General features: G+C 41.3%; 3 protein-coding genes across 5 annotated transcripts in view; 2 read left to right on the top strand and 1 right to left on the bottom strand.

The window, feature by feature from the left end:
- Positions 1-2,539, bottom strand: part of plekhb1 (pleckstrin homology domain containing B1) — a 7,327-nt gene extending 4,788 nt beyond the window's left edge. Inside the window, exons 1-5 of the mRNA XM_020598571.1 lie at positions 2,489-2,539; positions 1,667-1,819; positions 1,169-1,271; positions 1,045-1,084; positions 848-938 (exon numbers count right to left, since the gene is read on the bottom strand). Of these exons, the coding sequence (XP_020454227.1) occupies positions 848-938; positions 1,045-1,084; positions 1,169-1,271; positions 1,667-1,819; positions 2,489-2,525 (424 nt within the window). The 5' untranslated portion in view covers positions 2,526-2,539. The remainder of the gene's footprint in view (positions 1-847; positions 939-1,044; positions 1,085-1,168; positions 1,272-1,666; positions 1,820-2,488) is intronic.
- Positions 2,540-4,451: 1,912 nt separating this feature from the next.
- Positions 4,452-11,340, top strand: LOC109959323 (tubulin-specific chaperone cofactor E-like protein). 3 transcript variants are annotated; one of them, XM_020598567.1, is made up of 9 exons: positions 4,452-4,516; positions 5,687-5,791; positions 6,430-6,578; positions 6,752-6,891; positions 7,347-7,528; positions 7,804-8,060; positions 8,185-8,311; positions 8,443-8,559; positions 10,775-11,340. In XM_020598567.1, exons 3-9 carry the CDS (start codon positions 6,440-6,442, stop codon positions 11,127-11,129), a joined length of 1,317 nt encoding a protein of 438 aa, XP_020454223.1. In that variant the 5' UTR covers positions 4,452-4,516; positions 5,687-5,791; positions 6,430-6,439; the 3' UTR covers positions 11,130-11,340. The 3 variants fall into 3 exon arrangements, with proteins under 3 accessions (XP_020454223.1, XP_020454224.1, XP_020454225.1); XM_020598568.1 differs by having other exon boundaries at positions 4,456-4,516; positions 5,684-5,791; XM_020598569.1 differs by lacking the exon at positions 4,452-4,516 and adding an exon at positions 4,525-4,662.
- A 7,407-nt stretch (positions 11,341-18,747) lies between these two features.
- tecta (tectorin alpha) overlaps positions 18,748-19,468 on the top strand; it is a 25,895-nt gene continuing 25,174 nt past the window's right edge. The window contains 1 exon segment of the mRNA XM_020598335.1: positions 18,748-18,803. The gene's annotated coding sequence lies outside the window, so the exon portion shown is untranslated.

Below are 19,468 nucleotides of genomic sequence, written 5' to 3'. Positions count from 1 at the left end.
TCCGGGGCCCCGGTCCGGTAGGGTACCAGGCCCCTGCCGGCTGGTCCCGCAGAGGGGAGGCTGTATGGCTCGCCTCACGGCCCCCTAGCTCGTGGGCCATGGTCCTGCCGAGGTCAGGCTGTGAGGTGTGCCTCACGGCCCCACGGCATGTGGGCCCTGGTCTGTTCAGACCCCACTGTTGAGAGGCTGTGAGCCTTCCCTCACGGCCCCCCATCGTGTGGGCCCCGGTCTGGTCATGGCCAGCTGAGGAGAGACTGTGAGGCTCGCCTCATGGCACCTCAGCTTTCAAAGATGAGAAGCATGGTCCCGATGTCATCTCTGCCCTCTCCGATAGTAGAGGGCTCCGTTATTGTGAGGGTTCGGGCCTGTGAGGTCGCCCCTCACAGGTTCCGGCCCGCCGGCGTGCGGCAGGCCCCCCCAGCGTGTGGGCCCCGGTCCCGCTGAGGAGAGGCTGTGAGGCACGCCTCATGGCCCCCCAGCGTGTAGTCCCCGGTCTGGTCAGGGCCAGCTGAGGAGAGGCTGTGAGGCTCGCTGCATTAAATTATGTTGGAAAAAAATAAATGTTGAGATTACAAATAGTGGAATATGCTTAAAATATTTTTTGTTTTTATTGCAGAATGCAACTCCTCAGATGGCTGAAAGTAACACACACTGGTGCAGCTGCCTTGTAAATCACAAGAAATGCCAAAGCATAGTCTCCTAAATAGCAGCTATGCCTTTGCTTATTACTTCCATTCATAATAACAGACTAGTAATGCCCAAAACAAAACAACACAGGATCATTTAAAATTAAAGGCCCACACATTGGTCAAAACCTCCTGGTTTTTGTATCACTGTAGTATCTCACCTGTCCCTGCTCCTGGTGTGATGTAGACAGCGTGATAGCTGTTGAAGGGTACAGCCTGGTAGGAGTCATCATATGGGTCGTATGTGAACACCTGCAGGACAGAAAGAAAACACTGCTTTTAGCACTGGAATGGAATTAAACTGTCTGTTAGCGAGCTGATCCTATTTGAGCTCTTACAGAGAATATGGATCACTCACCAGGTTTCTCCTGGCCTCTAGCAGAGTCAGTTTCCAAGCTCTGTAAAGAAATGAACACAAATGAAACATTGATGGACAGTTGTAAAGGGAGGCAGAGCAGACAAGAGTGAAATGAGTTACCTACATAGACTCATCCTCACTGTTGGTGCACAGGTTGAGTGTTGAGCCATCTCTGAGCTGAACCACAATAAGATTCTCCCTGGGATTACTCTCTGGTAGTGTCACACCTACAGCATGGCCAAGTTAAAGGAGTTATTCACTCACTGATGCATATTATCGTCACTCTGTATTCTGACAATATGATAACTTTATTGATGTAGCTTCATATTTAACAGAGATATGAAGTTGGTACTGTATCCGTCTTCTCATCTAATGCTTGACAAGAAAACAAATAAGCTCATTTTCAGACATACTTCTAGTGGTAAGATAAGATACTTTGTGAATATGTCTCTTGATCTAATAGCTGGCATGCTATTTGATTTATTCTTATTTTCAGGAAATTACTATTTATTGGTTTAACTGTGCGGATTGTCCGCTTGGCATGCAGACATACAATGAAGGAACAGTGTTTGCATCACAGTCACATGTGGTTTTATACTGCAGAATGGTCTCTGTGCTATACCTCCACATTCCAGGCCAGACCGCACGTCTACACACGCTGTCTTGAGACTAACACGATGCTCCAGCTCTTGCCTGGTGTCCGTTTTGTAGAAGCACATGCTCCCATCAATCCAGAGGTCACACCAGTTTAACTTCCAGCGTTTGAGGATCAAGGCTAGAGAAGAGGCACATGTCATAGTTTAACAGTAGTATTCTTCTGTGAATAATGTTAGTAAAAAAAATAAATAAAAATCTCTTTCAGCAACTCAACTTTATTTTTTTTTTTAAATCCCATTTGACTTGGAGTAAAATGTCAGTGTTGTTTATGGCATGAATATTTTTGAAAAAAAATTGTGTTGTATAAAATATACCTTTTCATCAACAGTGGCTACTCAGGCTTCTGTATCAAGTAAAGCTGCAACCAGTGAAGATTTACATTCATAACTAATCTGTACATATTTTTGTATATAAAATGGGGGATGCTGGTAGCCTAATGGTTGAGGAAGCAACTATGAACTGCAAGGTTCACAATCCAATCTGTCCATTTGTTGTATATAATTCCCACTTCTGTTTTCCCCCACTGCTGGTTACTTTGTTATTGTCATCCCCTAAAACAAAACTAAATATCCATAGCAAGTTACCAGAACCCAAGTTGTTGCTGGTCAATTGATTTTATCCAAACAGCTTTATGGACAAACAGTTAATAATGAATCACTGGTAATGAAAATTGTTGTGAGCATTAGTTCAAATAAATTTGAGTTTGTAGTCATAATGTTCAAACCTGCAATCTCCCCCTTGATATCAGTAAAAAAAAAAGTATTTTAAAAGTCCAGTGTGTACTCACTCTGTCTCCATAGCCAGCCTGACCTCAGGAGTGCCATGTTTCTCAGTTTTTGTTTCAGTTATGATGATAATCCAATAAAAGCAAAAGGAAAAATTAATGGTTTGGTGTTCAGAAGGCTAAGGACTCTAGCACTGGATTTTGGACTTCTCTGCCTCTGTTTATATTCCCTACATCCCACAGGCAGTGAATTACTGGCTGACTAATCTGGCTCTGGTCATGAATGAAGCTGACTCACAGGATTATTCTGGATTACTGTATGGCCACACCTTTAAATCCCAACGCTGCTTCCTCACTCTTTCTGCACTGATATCGCTTCCTAACTCACACATATACTGTAGTGTGTGATACCTTGTGTATACTGTTGAATACCTGTATTAGATGCTCACAAGCTTGAAACGTATATGAGCCTTGTCCCATTAACTGATGTGCATATCATCAGCATGTTTTAGAGATTAAGCCCAGCACAGAAATAACAATGGGAGGATTAACCTAATTGTACAGTAAGAGTCCTCAGGTCAGTCATGAGAGTCTTCCCAGGATATTTAAGGCTGTCTACCTGTGATGCGCTAGTGGCATGCTTTGGCGCTAGTGACTTGTAGAGAAAACACTGGCCCCTTCTCTGTTGGATGACTCATCTGATTATATACTAGTTTCTAAATGCAGAACCAGACTGTTTTTTTTTTTTTTTACATATGTGGTTCTTGTCTTCAGGTATGGTGATTAAACATGTTTGAGGTGATCACATACCAACTGTGATATGTTTAAACTCCCATTCTCTTCCAAGTACTTGGACAAACTCTGAAACATCCTCTCCCAGTGTTTGTTTTTCTATGAAACCAACTATGGCTCACCTATTGCACCATCACCAAGAAGGCAGAGCAGAGGATGTACTTCCAGCTCATGAAGTTCAACCTGACCCAAGAACTGTTAATACAGTTCTCAGGTAACACTGAGTCTGTTCTCTGCTCATCCATCACTGTCTGGTTTGGCCCAGCAACCAAACAGGTCAAGAATAATGGACAGTTTGGACTGCAGAAAGATTCCCTGGGACCCCGTTGCCCTCCATGGAAGAGGATTCTCACACCCTAAAAATAAACTGTTCGAGCTCCTCCCCTCTAGACAGCGCTACAGTACACTGTACACCAAAACAACCATCACTCTGATGAACCCATGAACACTTTGACCCATGACTGTATAACAGGACAACAACCCTCAGTGCAATAACTTGTAAAGCTGCTGACTGCACAGACTTACAGTATGTACAGCTGCTGACTGCACATAAACAAAGTTGCATAAAACCATAACATGCACATGACTGCCATCTGATGGCAGCATAGGGTAGACCTATTTTACTTCATTAAAACTACTGTCAAATGGAGTATTCCTGTTGCATATCTTCTAAAATTAAGAAAACAAAATCTGGAAAAATGCAGTAAAATGTATAAACACAAATCAATTTTACACAGACATCTTTGTCTGATTAGATTAAATGGAGAAACTGTACAGTTTCTGCAGTTTAATTTCTTAAATATTCATAAAATGGTGTAAGGATTAATTTGTCAAAACTCAAAGGAATCAGCTCCTAATGTTAAATAGATTGTGGTCATTGTAACTATTACATTGCTGCCTCATATGAAGAGGTGTCTTTGATATGTAAAAACGAACTATTAACAGGTTGTTATAACCATAGGTTTCCCATTTGTCATGCTGTTTGCTATTGATACTATTTTAAATTGTAGGCTGAATGAAGGACTGGCCAGCTTTATTTAGAAATTCATAGTGGTTTATGCATTTTATTTATATTGTAACGTTTGATGGCGTGAATTGCTTTAAGTCAAAAATGTTTCCATCAGAAATCATATGCGAATTATAGTTCTCGGTTTTAAATTATAGTTTTAATCCACAAAAAAGTGTGAATTTGGTCCCTTAGACTTTTAAAGAACGTCATTTCCGGTGTATTGGGCGTGTCTTAAACTGTCAACCGACGAACAACAAAAACAAACACAACGCGACGGGGTTCTGGAGACGGTGAGTGCAACAATCTCAACCACATGTAACCACCGTTCAGTAATGAAAAGTACAGAATGGTTAAATGTGGCGTCAGGTTGGGAGGTCATGGTATTGACTCGACCAAGCAACCACCGAAAACTGTTTACCTTTGCCGATCTATGCAGGTAAAGGTGGCTGCTGCTGCACAGCCTGGCTCTTCAGCAATGCTGCACAATTTATCAAGGCTGACAGTAACGTTACTGTCGTTAGTCAGTGTCCATATGAACTGTCAAAGTGGTGGTTTTCATTTTTATCCATTTGTTTTTGTACAGGCGACATTACGCAATCGGGCCTCAGCCGTAACAGCCCCCCAAACGCGTTCTGTGTGGCTTGAAGAGTGTTTTCGCTGGACTGTTAAAAAGCTGTTGGTTTAAAATGTCTGCTTATTGTCAAATACAGTAAGACGTTTGACCTTCACTGGATCATAGCGGGTCGCCATTCAATTCGACATTAGTGCACTGTATTATATAAAGTCCCAGCCAGCTGCGGGCGAAAGTCGGGGTACACTAAAGCTAATATTATCTAAACTAATTCTTTACCTCAGTTTGGCTGCCACTGGACGCTGGAGGGCGGTAGTGAGCAGGTTAAAGTTAAACTTTTATTGATAAAAACAACTTCCTTCTTGATAACTCGCAGTATGTGCCGAATTGAAGAAAGTCTGAAGGAGAAACCTTTCTCTTAAAAACAGATCCAGTAAGTAGGCTTAGGCTATAACTGATCATCAGTAGTAACAAAGGTAAAGGTAACGTTATATGGGCAGGTTTCAGGACAGATGGTTTTCAGTGCTCAGCGGACAAAATGAGGCTAGTCTGGCATATGTCTATTAGAGCTTTTATGAAAGACTTGAGGAGGCAGTTGAGTTGGACTAAAGTCCAGCTTCTATGGGTAGTCATGTTTTATGTTGTTTTTGTTCTTGTCAGGAAACCAGCTGTCACTCCACCTCTTCTTTGTCAACATTATAATGCAAGTTTCACTGGTTTTGAAGTGTCGTTGTTCTTCCATTCATATACAGTACCACAACCCACAGCTGTCTGGCACTTTACATTTACATGCATGTTAACTTTTGTCTTGTTACCAAACTCATTTCAGCTCTTTTAGGTGCTCTTCCTCTCATCTCATCAGTTTCTCATCCACCTTTTCTCTCAGCAGGGGAGGAGGCATGTGATCGGATGTGTTGCTGAAAACAGGCTTTCCTTGGGTCTCTGCTGAAAGCCCCTAAAACGTTACTAAGAGCTGCCATTGATGTCATATTAGGTAATAAATTTGATATTTCCTTTGGGTTTTATTGTCAGCAAATCCCATGAAAGACTATAAACCTGCACTGAATTGAATCATCTGTGTAGTCAAAGCCTGATACATCTTACGTCTACTGTGCCATGGAGCGCCATTGTTTTCCAGAAACATCAATGAGCCACTATTGTACTGGATGACTCCCACATGTCAGTCCTTGTGCTACAAACACACACTAGTGCAACAAACCTGCTACAAATAGTCCCTAACAAATACACTGTCTTGTTTGAATAATTTTTGCTAAACATTTCCTTACTATTTGTGGAAATTATTTAAACTTTTAAAAAGTGAACATATTTACTCATGGCCTGAATTTTATTTATTTATTGTTTATGATTCATGTTTTCACTAAGAACAGATGAGTCTCACACAAGGTAGGAAAATCAGAAAAGTGGGTTTTGGTCATTTTGCCAGTAATAACTAATATAATGTTGTCAGCCTTTCTCTCTAAACAAGTGATACAGAGCAACCGGGCATGTGTAACTGTCATAATGACTTGACAGTTATTAAATCAAAGGCTGCCAAGCTAAAAACAAAAACAGGTTAAAAAGAAAAAGTGACTATTATCTGTTTCTTTGCATCTCCCTTGGATACCCGTTCAGGGCTGGAACTATGGAGTCATCCTCTGATGAAGAGGAGGTGCGGACTTTCACCAAAGTCCTCAGTGAAAAGTACAACCCAGAGAATTTCCCATATGGCCAAGGCATAGGAGTTGTTGTTCTGCCCAGCGCTCCCGGATCTCCTGTTAAAGGTGAGAGATGATGCAGGGTAATGACCATAATTCTACTGATTGTGCTAAGTGAGCACCAACGTCACCCTGCATTTTTTTTTAATCAAAAATCACAGAAGATGAAAGTGTAAAGCTCCTGAATGTCTTCAACTGTGTGTGATGTGCTGAACTGACATCAGTGTTCCTATTTTCAGATCGCCTCTTCTTGCCCAGTGTATTAGTTCTGAGTGATCGTGGAATCAGTAAAGCCGGGGAGAAGTTAGACATTGCAGCTTTCTGTGCCCATGTGGTAGAACTGGACCTGTCCTGCAATCAACTTAACGACTGGGGAGAGGTGAGTAAGGACACTCACCACTACTACGTCTACTAGGTGCTTAGAAATCTAGAACATCCTGCAAAGTTGAGTGTTTTTTTTTCCCCAAAAGTTGAGCTACTCTTGAAACAGAAATAAGATTGAGTTTATTTATTTGTTCTGATTGCAACTGGCAAGAAGCATTTTAGTTTAAGATATGCTAGCTTGTTCAGTGCATGGCATCTCTAGCTGTAGTGGCAAAAATATTCTTTGTTGGCAAATATTTCAGTAACAAGAGTGACACAGATTGTTTTTGTGTTTTGAAATTAATTATGACACAGTATGTTCTGATCTAAGGCTGTAATATTAATACATAGTGGTGGGGAGGGGTACACTACCCTCTCTTAGTATCTACTAGGAGCTATATATTTGATATACTTGACATTCATTCTAAAGTTCCTTTTTGTGTTTTTAAATAAATTCTTGTGGGTTACCAGATCAGTACTATTGTTTCCACCATCCCAAATCTGGACTTCCTCAATCTGAGCATGAACCCTCTGAGTGGCGTGGCACTAGAGCCCAGTACGGCTGAGGTCTTTTCCAGGATCAGACGACTTGTCCTCATAAACACACGCGTCAGCTGGGACACGGTGCACACGCTCCTACAACATACCCCAGAGTAAGTTATGAAATATGTTAATGTTAATACCTGCCGATCAAGCTAAAAATGACTGATTCCAAACTCCAGATGATCGATCAGTGCATCTTTAATTGAAAGTCATACTTTTAATAGGACTTGTTGACAGTTAATGATAGAACAACACCAGCCTTATCTATTATGCAGATCCTAACACAAACTCTGAATGTAGGGATTCAAGAGTCCGATGATCTGTTGTATCAATGATAGATTTATATTTCCCAAACACAACCAATTCCCCATGCCTCATCTTACAGGCTGGAGGAGCTTTTCCTGTGCCTAAATGGCTATAACACTGTGTCGGAATCCCAGACGTGCTGTTCGTCTCTACGCCTGTTGCAGATTACAGACAACCAGCTGCGGGATTGGGCAGAAGTGAGAAAGTTTGGGCTGATGTTCCCCAGTCTGAGTGTGCTGGTGCTGGCCAATAATGGTTTGGATTCTGTGGGAGACACTCGGGAAAACCTGCAGCACCTCTTCCCCAACCTGCACAGCATCAACCTCAACAACTCAGGTCTGAGAGGGATTTAAAAAAAAAAAACACTCCACAGTTCCACTTGTCAAAATCCATCATTGAGGGCATGGTGTAATCAAATAGTCAATGTGGCCCTAATACTCTACAATGTTCTGTTATTCAGGGCTTAGTAAATGGGAGGACATTGAAAGGCTGAATTTCTTCCCTAAGCTGGAGGAAGTCAAAGCAAAGGGAATTCCTTTATTGCAGCCTTATTCCACCCAGGAGAGACGTAGCCTCCTTTTAGCACGGTAAGTCTGAACACATAAACATCAAAACCTTATTGCCACATACACAGGAGACCATTTTATTTATTTACCCTCTAATCATTGTGCTTACAAATAGGCATACATAACCTTTGGACTGTTCCTCCTCCTTGCAGCCTGCCATCAGTAGTGGTGTTGAATGGGAGTGCAGTGTCTAATGGGGAGAGAGAGGATGCAGAGAGGTTCTTCGTAAGGTATTACCAGGAAGGCACGGAACGGGAGCTTTCTGAGAGGTAGTCAGATTGTATGCATGTATTAAACAAATACACATTTCTCACCTTTTATTTTTGGGTGTGTTTTTATTTCATTTCTATCCTTTGATTTTAATGAGTCTGACACTTGGACGTTACTTTTTCCCCATACAAACAAACACTCCAGAAGCAGAATAAGAATACAGAACGATGCAGCTCTGATAAAGCTTTTTAGGACCAATACTGATCATCTAGGACTGGACTTCGAGAAGCACGTCCGATGAATAGACTGATCATTGTACCTGCAGCTTGCAGATATTTTTTGTTTATCATTTTGTTACAAATGTTTGTCTTTGATGTGTAAATATTGTTGCCAGTCTTTATACCCAACAACAGTGAAAAGCGAAGAATGTGTCTGTCTTTGAACACCTGTAAAATGGTGTAGCGACAACAGTACATTTCTAGTGTGTGATATAATTTTGGAAAGCTCTCCTCAGGGCTGACAGTGGTCAAATGATTGCCCACACTCTTCGCCAACTGCATTCCACTTAACCTCAGCAGAATGTTGGAGAGGGATTTGTAAAGGATGGTGTAGTCTTGACCGAGGGGAAACTAACCTTTGGGAGACAATGCCACCACTCTCTCCCTACTCAATGAGTCCTTTGTGCTTGGAATTCTCTGATTGGATAACTGATACACAAGGTAGCAGGTTGATTTTTCTTTTTTTTTATGCATACACGTATTCTGTCAATCTTAAGTTGAGTGATGCAGGGTGTGTCACAGCCTCTCAGCCTCTGACATAGCCTGGCTTTGAGTAACTATAAACATAGCTCAAACCATAAATCAGATTGACATACCGCAGTAATATACAAAAGATGTACACAGATAAGTGGATAATATATGGGCTGGACAAGAAGGATTAGTTGCAAGAGAAGAATGAAAGAGAGAATGGAGTCAGAGTGTCCAGTAGGAGTAGAGAGGAAGTGAAAAGTAACTGTGGATATTGAGGAAAATAGACATTTTAAGCTTTCTGAGCAGGCTGTGTTTCAACTAGAGAACGTGGTAAGGCTGAAACACCAAAAGAAACATCAGCAAAGATCAGGGCTTGATAGTTTCTGTGTTATCTCTGGAATCTGTTGTTTCTGCTTCTTTTCTGTCCATTATGGAAGAATGCTTTAAAAGACAATTGAAATGCTAGCCCGTTATCACCTGCTGCAGTGTGTGTCCCATTATGCCATGCTTACCACCTTAATTGAAGCCTTTTATCTGAATGGCTTCGCTCAGAATGGCGCTTTGTGCACTGCTGCCTTAGAGAAGAATTCCCAGGGTGGACCACAGGTTTTGGCCAGAAACTCCAGGCCAGAGGACCGGCTTTGTAGAGGAGTTTGGGATAGGGAAGGAAAATCACTTTGATTGGCCCAGCTGTTACAGCAGCTTTGAAAGCCCAGGCCCTTTCTCCTGGATTTTATTTAATCGTTCTTGGGTCCTTATCTCAAACATGCATTCCCTTGAGGTGGCTGAGAGCTTTCTCACGACAACCAAACGAGAGAGAACTGTGTTTCTGTCTTTTAAACACACATTTTCAAGTTTAATTTTCTCATTTAAAAAAGAATGGAAATGTCAGGCTGAAATGAAGTTGCAAAATTGACCTAGTGAAAAAGAGAAGATGTAATGAAGACTGCTGGAAACAGAGCTTTCACATAGAAGTTGATGCTGAATTTCTGTGGGAGACAAAACATTCTTCCTCTCATATAGTTGGTGAGCACAAGTTTAGTATACTGTATGTATTTGTAAAGGCATGATAGTACCAACCTGGCAACCTCAGGTGATGACAAACCTCCATGAACTTGCTGCGCTTTGTTGTTTGCCATAAAATGGTGACCGCATGTAATGTGACTTTTTTGCCAAAAATATATAATTTTTATGTCTGCTTGTAAAAAAAAAATAAATAAAAAAGAGAGATGAACAAGTTAATTAGTGAGTTTTAGAGGTGTTGAGTTGTTAGACTTTGATAATGCCAAGATAAAGCTAGGACTTGAACTATTCTTTGGGCTCTCTTTTTAAAACTTGGACAAAACTTTACACCTACGGTTGTGTACACACTTCTGATGAACCCAAATAAACAGATATTGTCCTCTTTTTAGTATGTCTTTAAGATCCTCACAGTATTCTTCTCGACCATTTGCTGTCTGTTAGTTTTAACAGGACACATGGCAAAATCTTCCAGTGATCTGACACAAACCCTGTTTTCTCACAGGTACCACATCCTTGTATCCAAGTACGGTCACCTGGCTCCGCTGGCAGAGGTGGACCTCACTCCCCGATGTACCATGGTGGATGTTCGCTGGGGCGAGAGGGTGGAGGCCATCAGCCTCAGTTTGGAGCAGACCGTGGGTGAACTGAAGAAACAACTTAGGGACCTGCTGCAGCTGCCCTCTAATGGGATCAGGCTCTTCTACATCGACCGGGAGATGGGTTCAGTCTTTGGGCCTGAGGAGTTGAAGTGCGGCTTCCGGGCCCTTCACTCTTACAGCATCCGAGATGGGGGCGAGATTCTAGTAGTGCCCAAAGACAAAAGCTGCAGCAGCTCCTCTTTGAGTCAGGAGGCATAAATAATGAGCACTTACTGGATACTAAGCTTTGACTTGAGCCTTATTGGATTTAAAAAAATATATGAATTTAAAGATGTTTGCTGTCCATCGTGCTGAACACATTTATACAATAGTAGATTTGCACATTGAGGGCGGCTGTGACTCAGGAGGTAGAGTGGGTCGTTTCCTAACTGGAGGATTAGCAGTTCGATTCCCGGCTTGTCCAGTCAACATGTCGAGGTGTCCTTGAGCAAGACACTGAACCCCCAGTTGCTCCCGGTGATGTCACCGGTGTGTGAATGCATGAGTGCTTGGGAGTGCGAATGGGTGAATGGCCGAATAATGTGAAAGCGCTTTTGAGTGTGGTGTAAAAGCATAGAAAGGCGCTATACAAGTATAAGACCATTTACCATTTACCACATAAGAGTGTCATATTCACAAATGTCATTGTGATTATAAATCACACACTTTTATGCTTAAAGGGACATGAGCTAAAACGAAGGTTATCTCATTTATGAAAACGTCCTAAAAATTGAGGCATGGTGCAAATAATTGAATGAAAGGAAAAAAAAACCTGCCACAATTATTATTGAATGCACAAATTGCACATTGATTTTTAATCCAAAACCACTTTGTAATTGGATGGTTTTTCTGAATAGATGTGAGGTTTTTGGCATTAAAAACCTCCCTTGTTTACCTGATTCACTGGTGACACTGCTACACAGCGCGTGGGACTGAGTATTTATTGAGTGGAGTATAATCAGCAGCTGTGAAGTATTTTCTCTCCATCTTTACTTTCTGTTAGTAGAAGATAAGGCCTGTTTAAGATAAAATGTGTCAACAGTTTCCTCCACCCAGACCAGTTTATTTCACATGACTGGTTAAATATCCTGGGATTACTCCAGAGCGTTTGCACAAATGCAGTTTTGGGTACAGCAGAGCACATGGCTGTTACTCAGTCAAGACACACTGGGAGAAAGATGAGACAAGTCTTGAGGTGAGCTTGAGTCTGGGACAGAGGGAAGGAGGAGTGTTGATGCTTGACGCTTCTCCTGTATATACGTAGGTTCACCCAACAGGCTCTTGCCCCTCAGCCATTCACTTCAGTCTCTTCTTTACACTATATCCGGCCCACAAACCTGACGCTTCTGCTGTTTCACAGGATGGGGGGGTTGTAAACATTTCCACTGGCTCACATTGGCAGTGATTGCTTTAAAAAAATCAAGGATACAGTCCAAATAGAAAAACATATTGCTTTTAATGTTTTGGTTGTCCTAGTCGCAGTAGTAATATGATAGTTACTGCTGTTGTGTTTGCTGTAGTTATTCTTGCTGCTTGACCAGTCATGAGTGGCTGCTGTGCATACGTGCGACACTGCTGGCAACGCCTGAAAGTTCCTGAATCTTGCTTTATTATCACCTCCTGGGAAAACAACAACCCCACTAGCCAGTGGATTAGAACCCAGGCAAAGGGTTGAATTTATAAAAAGCTAGGGACATTAATAACATGTAGAAAGCTCTTGTGTAAAGCCTCACCATCCTGTTGGGTTGTTACAGTAGCTGGAGTACATTACTCTATGTACTTTTATACACTTAAACACACTTCTTCCAGTTTTGTGTTTAGTGCAAAGTTCTAGACTATGAAATGGAAAATATGAAAAACCCTGAGCATTTGCAAGAAGGTTGTATAAAATCATGCAGAGCAACATTACGTCCTGCAGGCGAGACTGATAACTGTTTCTCTGTCTTTGGCTCAATGCATGCAGAAATGTGTTCCAGCAATATTGTGAAACTGTATAGCTCAGTGTGTCATCATGCAGTGTGTGCATACTGTATGCAGTGTAAATTGAGCCCAACAACAGCTTTTGTTCATGAAAGATTAAATGCAAGGGAGTTTGTTCAGAGGCTGTTGAGTGAAGTTGTTGCTGCCGTGATCAAATGTTTCCCTTGAACACTTTCTACCATTTTGACCTTAAAATGAAGTTTATATAAGCATCATATAAAAGGCGAGTTGCATAAACTATGGTTGAAGGGGTACATGGAAAGTAATGAGAGGAGCTGTTTGTTTGCATGTTCTTGTGTTTCTTGATCTGTTTTTTTGAAATGTATATAAGATGTCATTTTCAGGGAAACAAATTTATGGGCATTTGTAATTTTGACATTTTAAAATGTCTGTACTCTTGTCACCCTCACTCCTGCAGTAACACCATATAGAAAGATTATTTACACATTTAAGAATCAAAGAGAGTTGCTAATCTGTAACGCAGTCGGTCTTGTGCTGATGGTGTTTAATTTATGTCAGTGCTTTCTGTATATTCTTGATGTACAGTATCTTGGCTTTTTCTGTGGTAATCGGGTTTGCTTTCTTGAAATTGTGATGCCATTTCTGCACTTGTACTGATAATGGCGCTTTTATTTCTTAAAGAAATAAATTATTTCAGCTTATTTTACAGTGTAACATTTTTTATAGGCAGACCAGTCTTCAGCTATGCTCACATGACATCACTGCAACATGCTGTATGACTACTGGTTGCAGAGGGGCACACAAAGGGCGTTTTCCTCTGCGTTGTATCCTGGTGTATCCTGCACTTAGTAAGGGTTTATGTTAATGTGCTGGCGTGCATATGGTGTGCCAGTGTTTTGCCATTGTTCACGTGGTGTGTGTGTACTGAAAGCATCAGTCATCTGAAGTTTCTGTTATGGTCAAACGACATCTGAAACCCCTCCCATCGCACCTTTCTGGCTGCAGAATTGAAAGGGCTACATTGATCAATATTTGTAACTTTCCATAACCTACTATGGGACAAGTTCACACACTTTTGGCAAGCTCTATGAGTTTTCTCAAGATACAGTAGTCACAATTAACCTTTTATTCTGCATGCTCTACTGCCGCAGTCAGTTGCTCTCAATAGATTTTTATTGTAATCTCTTGTGCTGAAACTTGTAGTGAGCGTTTGCTAAGGTGGAATTTTCTGTTCCAAACTACAGATGTATCATTTTAATGTGTAATTACAGTAACTGTTGTGATTGACTAGCTGAAGTCTCTTATTATCCTTGGGCAGTTTTTATCCTCACTCGCCAGTGTTTGTTTTGCATATCATTACCAGAGTGTATGGTGACGTGGCCAGTATGCAACTTGCCAGAGTAATTCACCAGCTTACTTTGTTATCCATAATTATCTCTATTCAGGAAAATAAACACGTACACTTCCACTCAAAAGCTTGGGCATACTTTTTCATTCAGTTCAGTGGGAAAGTGTCTAACAGTAAAGCACCTTACATGTTAACTACTATTTCACAGTCCTGATTGATGTACAAGTTATGAAGTGGGTCAATGCTGTGACAGAATCACTCATGTTACAGGTAGAATACATGTCACCTGCATGCACTGCTCTGTTGCACAGGCTGAATACTTGGCTGTGGCATACATGGGATTCTGCAGATCTCTCTTTCTGGCAGGCATGTTTCAGTCGAGCTACACGAGAAGTCCATTCCATATGTGTCAGGCAGTGTTGTGTTTCTGGGGCATTCCCTTTATTTTCCCCCTCCTCCTATTCCAACCAATCATGGCCCTAATCCAGCGTGGGATGTCTATGCCAACTACCACAGACACCCACCCCTCAACACACTGTCACTGTCAGGACCTCCTCCTCTGGGTTTGCAGTGTTTTTCACATTTTTGTTAGATTGTATGAAGGAGCAACTCTTGACAACCTTCAAGTGTTTTGTGTTATTGGTGAGCTTGTCCAAATTTTTTTGTTTCATATTTTTGAATGCCTTGACAGTCACTGATAAAATGAATGAATCCCTTGGTTCCCTAGCATTTGCCAGCACCACTGGGTTGACATTTCCAGGTTTTAGTGAATAGCTTTCACAGCTATTCAATGGACTGTCATGAAATTGGGTAGATACTGTATATTCCATGATCTCCAGAGGATAAATCCAAATGACTTGGCTGATCCTCTGACTTTTCATCTAACACCACCCTAAGGCTGGCATACTTGATTTTGAGTGACATGTAATGCCATGTCCCAGAAATTGTGCCATAGTGACTTCTGTGATTTTCTGACTTTTCAGCTAACTAGTGGGTTGGCATTATTGATTCAGAAATAAATATGTTTGCAACTATTGGAGTGAATAAGGGTTATAATCATATGTACATCACATATAGATGAGGCCATTTACAAAGGACTATTAATTAAAACATTACCACTTGCACAGACAAGTCATAAAATGTATTAAAAAAGACACCAATAGGATGGCATGCTTTATAGTGATGGCTGTACATTTGAAAGCAATTAAGGAAGATGCATGATCAAAAATTTCAAAACATTTTGACCTGATTGATCCAACTGGGCTCAACAGCTGGATGGAATGCAATCAGATTTGGCATCAACATTCATGTTCCCCAAAGAATAAATGTTGATTCTCCTGACTTTTAATTTATAGCCATCATTAAGTCAACATTTTATTTTGTCCTATACTTTGGTTTATGACAAAATACCTGCAGAACTAATGACGTTACCCTCAGTTCTACTTTACGTTTAGTGCTAATTATAAAATGTTAGCATATTAGTCTTTATTTTAGTATATTGGTATTAGTTGTGCTAGGAGGTGCTAGCTTGGCTGCAGACAAGGCAAGTGGAATTGAACGTGGACTGTGACCCCAAAAGATATTGAGTTTCTAATAGGAGTTAAATATCGTTGTTGTAATAGTATATAGTGCATTAGTCGTAACATCAGTTTCTCGATCACTGAGGCATGAAGGAGCTTTGCTCAAAATCACTCCAGTTTCTCTGTGGGCCCAACCAACTTCACAAATGATGCATCATTTTAAGAACATGGCCGTAACCCAAATGTCATTGAACTTGGGAGATATTCACTAATGCAAGGTTTAACTGTGGTTGGAAGATGGCTGTAGTTGCACTGTATCAATCATACCTAGCACTTTTTAGTACCTGACTGTGCAGTTGGTACTTTGATCTGGCCCATTGCATTATGTAGTGGGATTGAGGGCAGGAGGGGTTGAACAGGGCCTATTGTCTGCTGAGGTGAGGGAGTCATTGGGGTAAGAAGGTTTGGGTTACTGGAAGGAGGTTCATCATTGTGAATGGAGTGGAAGGAGAGGAGGGCAGAGCAGAGCCAACCGTTGGGCATAAGGGTTGAATTAGAGTGGCCCACTCCACAGATTAGGTGACTTCTGAACAGAGTTCAACAGGTATCCAGTCCAGGACCTTCTTTGTTAAGGTCAAGCTTGATGGATTCTCCAGAACTTGTGATGATGGATACCCTGTTCCCACACATTGCCCCCTGCTGCATAGAAACCTTTTTTTTTTTTTTTTTTTTGCAATTTAAAAAGTGCATTAACTAAGATTGGACAGTGTGTGGTGTCTCTCCACTATTCTACCTCCCCTCCATGAGAATCTGTCAGTGCTTTTCTGCTGTTCTTCTAGCTTCTCTACCCTGTCTTCTCTACATCAGGTCTGTACATTAAGATAAAGGATAATCACCTTTATTGGCCAAGTATGTTACACACAAGGAATTTTGTTTCCGGTACAGAACTGAGGCAGCCATCTGCGGCGCTAACGCAACCGAGGGCTCTAACCATCGGGGGCAACGGGGGGGTTCAATGTCTTGCCCAAGGACACTTCGGCATGTGGACTGGAGGCACCAAGATTCAAACCTTCAACCTTCTGGTTGGGAGACACTGCTCTACCCACGCCCCACTGTCACCTCCCCCTGCCCGTAGCCCTGCCTGCCACCTAGCAAATGTTATAAGAAGTGTTTTTCAAATCGCAAGCAATCATTTTAAACAGCCAGCCACAGAGGACCTAGAAAGTCTGAAACAGTGGCTGCTAGATAAAAGAAGTTATGTTCTGTTGCGCAGAGAGAGTGGGAAAAATCATGGTTAACATCAGTTTGGTTTTTTGAAAAGCAGCCACAGATGAGTTATTCTTTCTTCTGGATGCATTAGCATCTAAAGCCAACATGTTTGTTGTGGTGACATTGGCAGCATGGGTTTACCTGTGTATTGAATTAATATAAACTTATTTTGGGAGTAATTTGAGCCCTGTGTCACATTAGTAGTAACAAAACATTTTGCATTATCACTCCCTGTCATGTTTTTTCTTTCTAATCGTTTTGAGTGTGACTATGAGAAATCATGTCTATCAGCCCCTCTCAATCTTTCCCACTTCTTCATCATCAACATTTCCCAAAACACAGTCTCTAGAGCTCAAAGGTTTCCCAGCCCAGTAGGTCATCAGTAACTGCAGATTTTTTTTTTGTCCCTTTTTGTGCAACACTTTCTTTCACAGGTTGGTTAGGGTTATGTCACCATTTACACAACAAGACGTGGGAGGTTTAAAAGAAGGCTCCACAGAGAGCCTTGGTGCTGCTTAATGGGGGCCCGTGGCCTGCCCTCAGTCCTACAGCCTTTTAACCATCTTGATCCCTGCCTCTCCAATTACTTCCACTGTCCACCTGCAACAAAGCCCCAACTGACTGCCCTTTCCTTCCCAGAACCTATCAGTGTGGATCCACCTGAGATTTCCCCCCTCTATCTCTCCAGCATCTATGGAAATGAAGTGTCTTTTATAACCCTGTAAGTGACGCTGTTCCTAATTAATAAAGGGAGCACACAGAGAATCCAAAGTGAGTCATGTTAATTCTGTAATTCAACCTACCAGAGAGCTTTAAAAGCAAGGATTCAGAATGTGTGTGTGTTTCTGGTTTTTGTCCATAAATGCCTCAGAATGAGACTGTTGAGTTTTTGTGCTCGGGTACCTTGAGCTTTAACTGTACTGAATTCTGACAAACTCTATGGCACAATTCACTATACCATACCACAAAAGCTATACCACATTTCATCTTATTATACATCTGCCAAGGAAAAATAATTCAAGTGGGGAGAAAATTTCAACATTAATTTTCAAGGAATTAACACAGTATCACCAATATTTTCAAGACACCTTCAAATGCTGAGTGAAAGATTAAAGCTCAGTATTCAAATGTCAATGTTCCAGAAAGATAAAAGCCACAGTGTTTCCACCAGATTTTACCATTTGGCACTTTGCAGGATTTAGTGACAGACCCTCCCCAAAAGACTTGATGTTCACTTTGTATGAACATCCCTTTCCCCTGCTCCATTCAAAACATGTCTGGAGGCAGACATCCACTTTCCGCCATCACTCCCAGATCTTCCTCTGTCTTTCTTACATATTCCTCTCTTTCCACTCCCTCTGATTTTCGGATTCCTTTGCTGTCCCTCCCCTCAGCCTCTCTCTCCTCCTCACCTACTCACTTCCCCAAACAGTGATCTCACATTAAGTTGAATACTGTTCCAGGTAAAGTTTGCACCTGTTTCCTTAGGCTAAGCTACTTCCACAGCTTCAACAGGAGTGTTTCAGTCTCTACACTCTCCTCCGTTAAGGATATCACCACTTAAAACATGCAACACAAACCATTGGATTGTTTTTGCTACTACTGGTGATCCTGTGGAGTTGGATTTGGACAAGCAGAGCTCTTCTATTTGGAGATCTAACCCCTCTACATACCCTCTTCTCTTTTCGTCATTTTAGCAGGTTTTACGTCCGCTGCCTAGCAGCACCACTCTGTGGATGGTTTTCTGTTGGATGACACTGCTTTGTGGAGGTTGCCAGGTTAGTGAGGTGCTAGATGTCCATCATCTGAGGGCAGGTGAGTGCATCATTTCCTCTAATATGTCATACATTTGGGGTCATTTGTTATGGGTTTAAAAGCAAAATATATTCTGACCCCTCATCACAGCTTAAGTGTGAATAAAAGCTAGGAGCAGCTAAACCAGAGACAGAGCAGTCTTAGATTATTTCTCATTATAAGGATGTTTAAGACCTGAAGAGCTAAAATATCCAGTACTTTACAAGAAAAAAAATGCTTAGACAGTTTTTGAGAACCTTTGTATGCTTTGGGTCCTGAAACCTAGGTTAATTTTTAACATTGTGATGGTCTTAATTTGAATTCAAGCACACAAGTGAATACTGGTCTGATTTAACCTAACATTTAAGCATCAAATTTGGGGGAAAAAGTAAATAAAATAAATATGCTTAAGTAATTACCTTTTGATAAAGCATGGAGTGCCACAGAGAGAAATACGTTGAAGTGTTTATCTCTAAAGTTCCAGGGACCTTATCTTAATTGCCCCACTAAGAAGTACAGAGTTGATGCTTGTCAGATGTGATGGCAAGCTGCAGTAGTCAAAAGAGCAATTGTGGTCATTTTTCTTTTGACACTGCATGATGATTTGATTTGATTGATTTATTCTTTCAAACATGTAACAACAGTCAGTATGTAATCACACATAATTCCAGACATATCCACAAAAA

The sequence above is a fragment of the Monopterus albus genome, unplaced genomic scaffold (assembly GCF_001952655.1).
Source record: "Monopterus albus unplaced genomic scaffold, M_albus_1.0 scaffold38.1, whole genome shotgun sequence".
NCBI lineage: Eukaryota > Metazoa > Chordata > Actinopteri > Synbranchiformes > Synbranchidae > Monopterus > Monopterus albus.
This window is presented reverse-complemented; position numbering and strand designations above follow the sequence as displayed.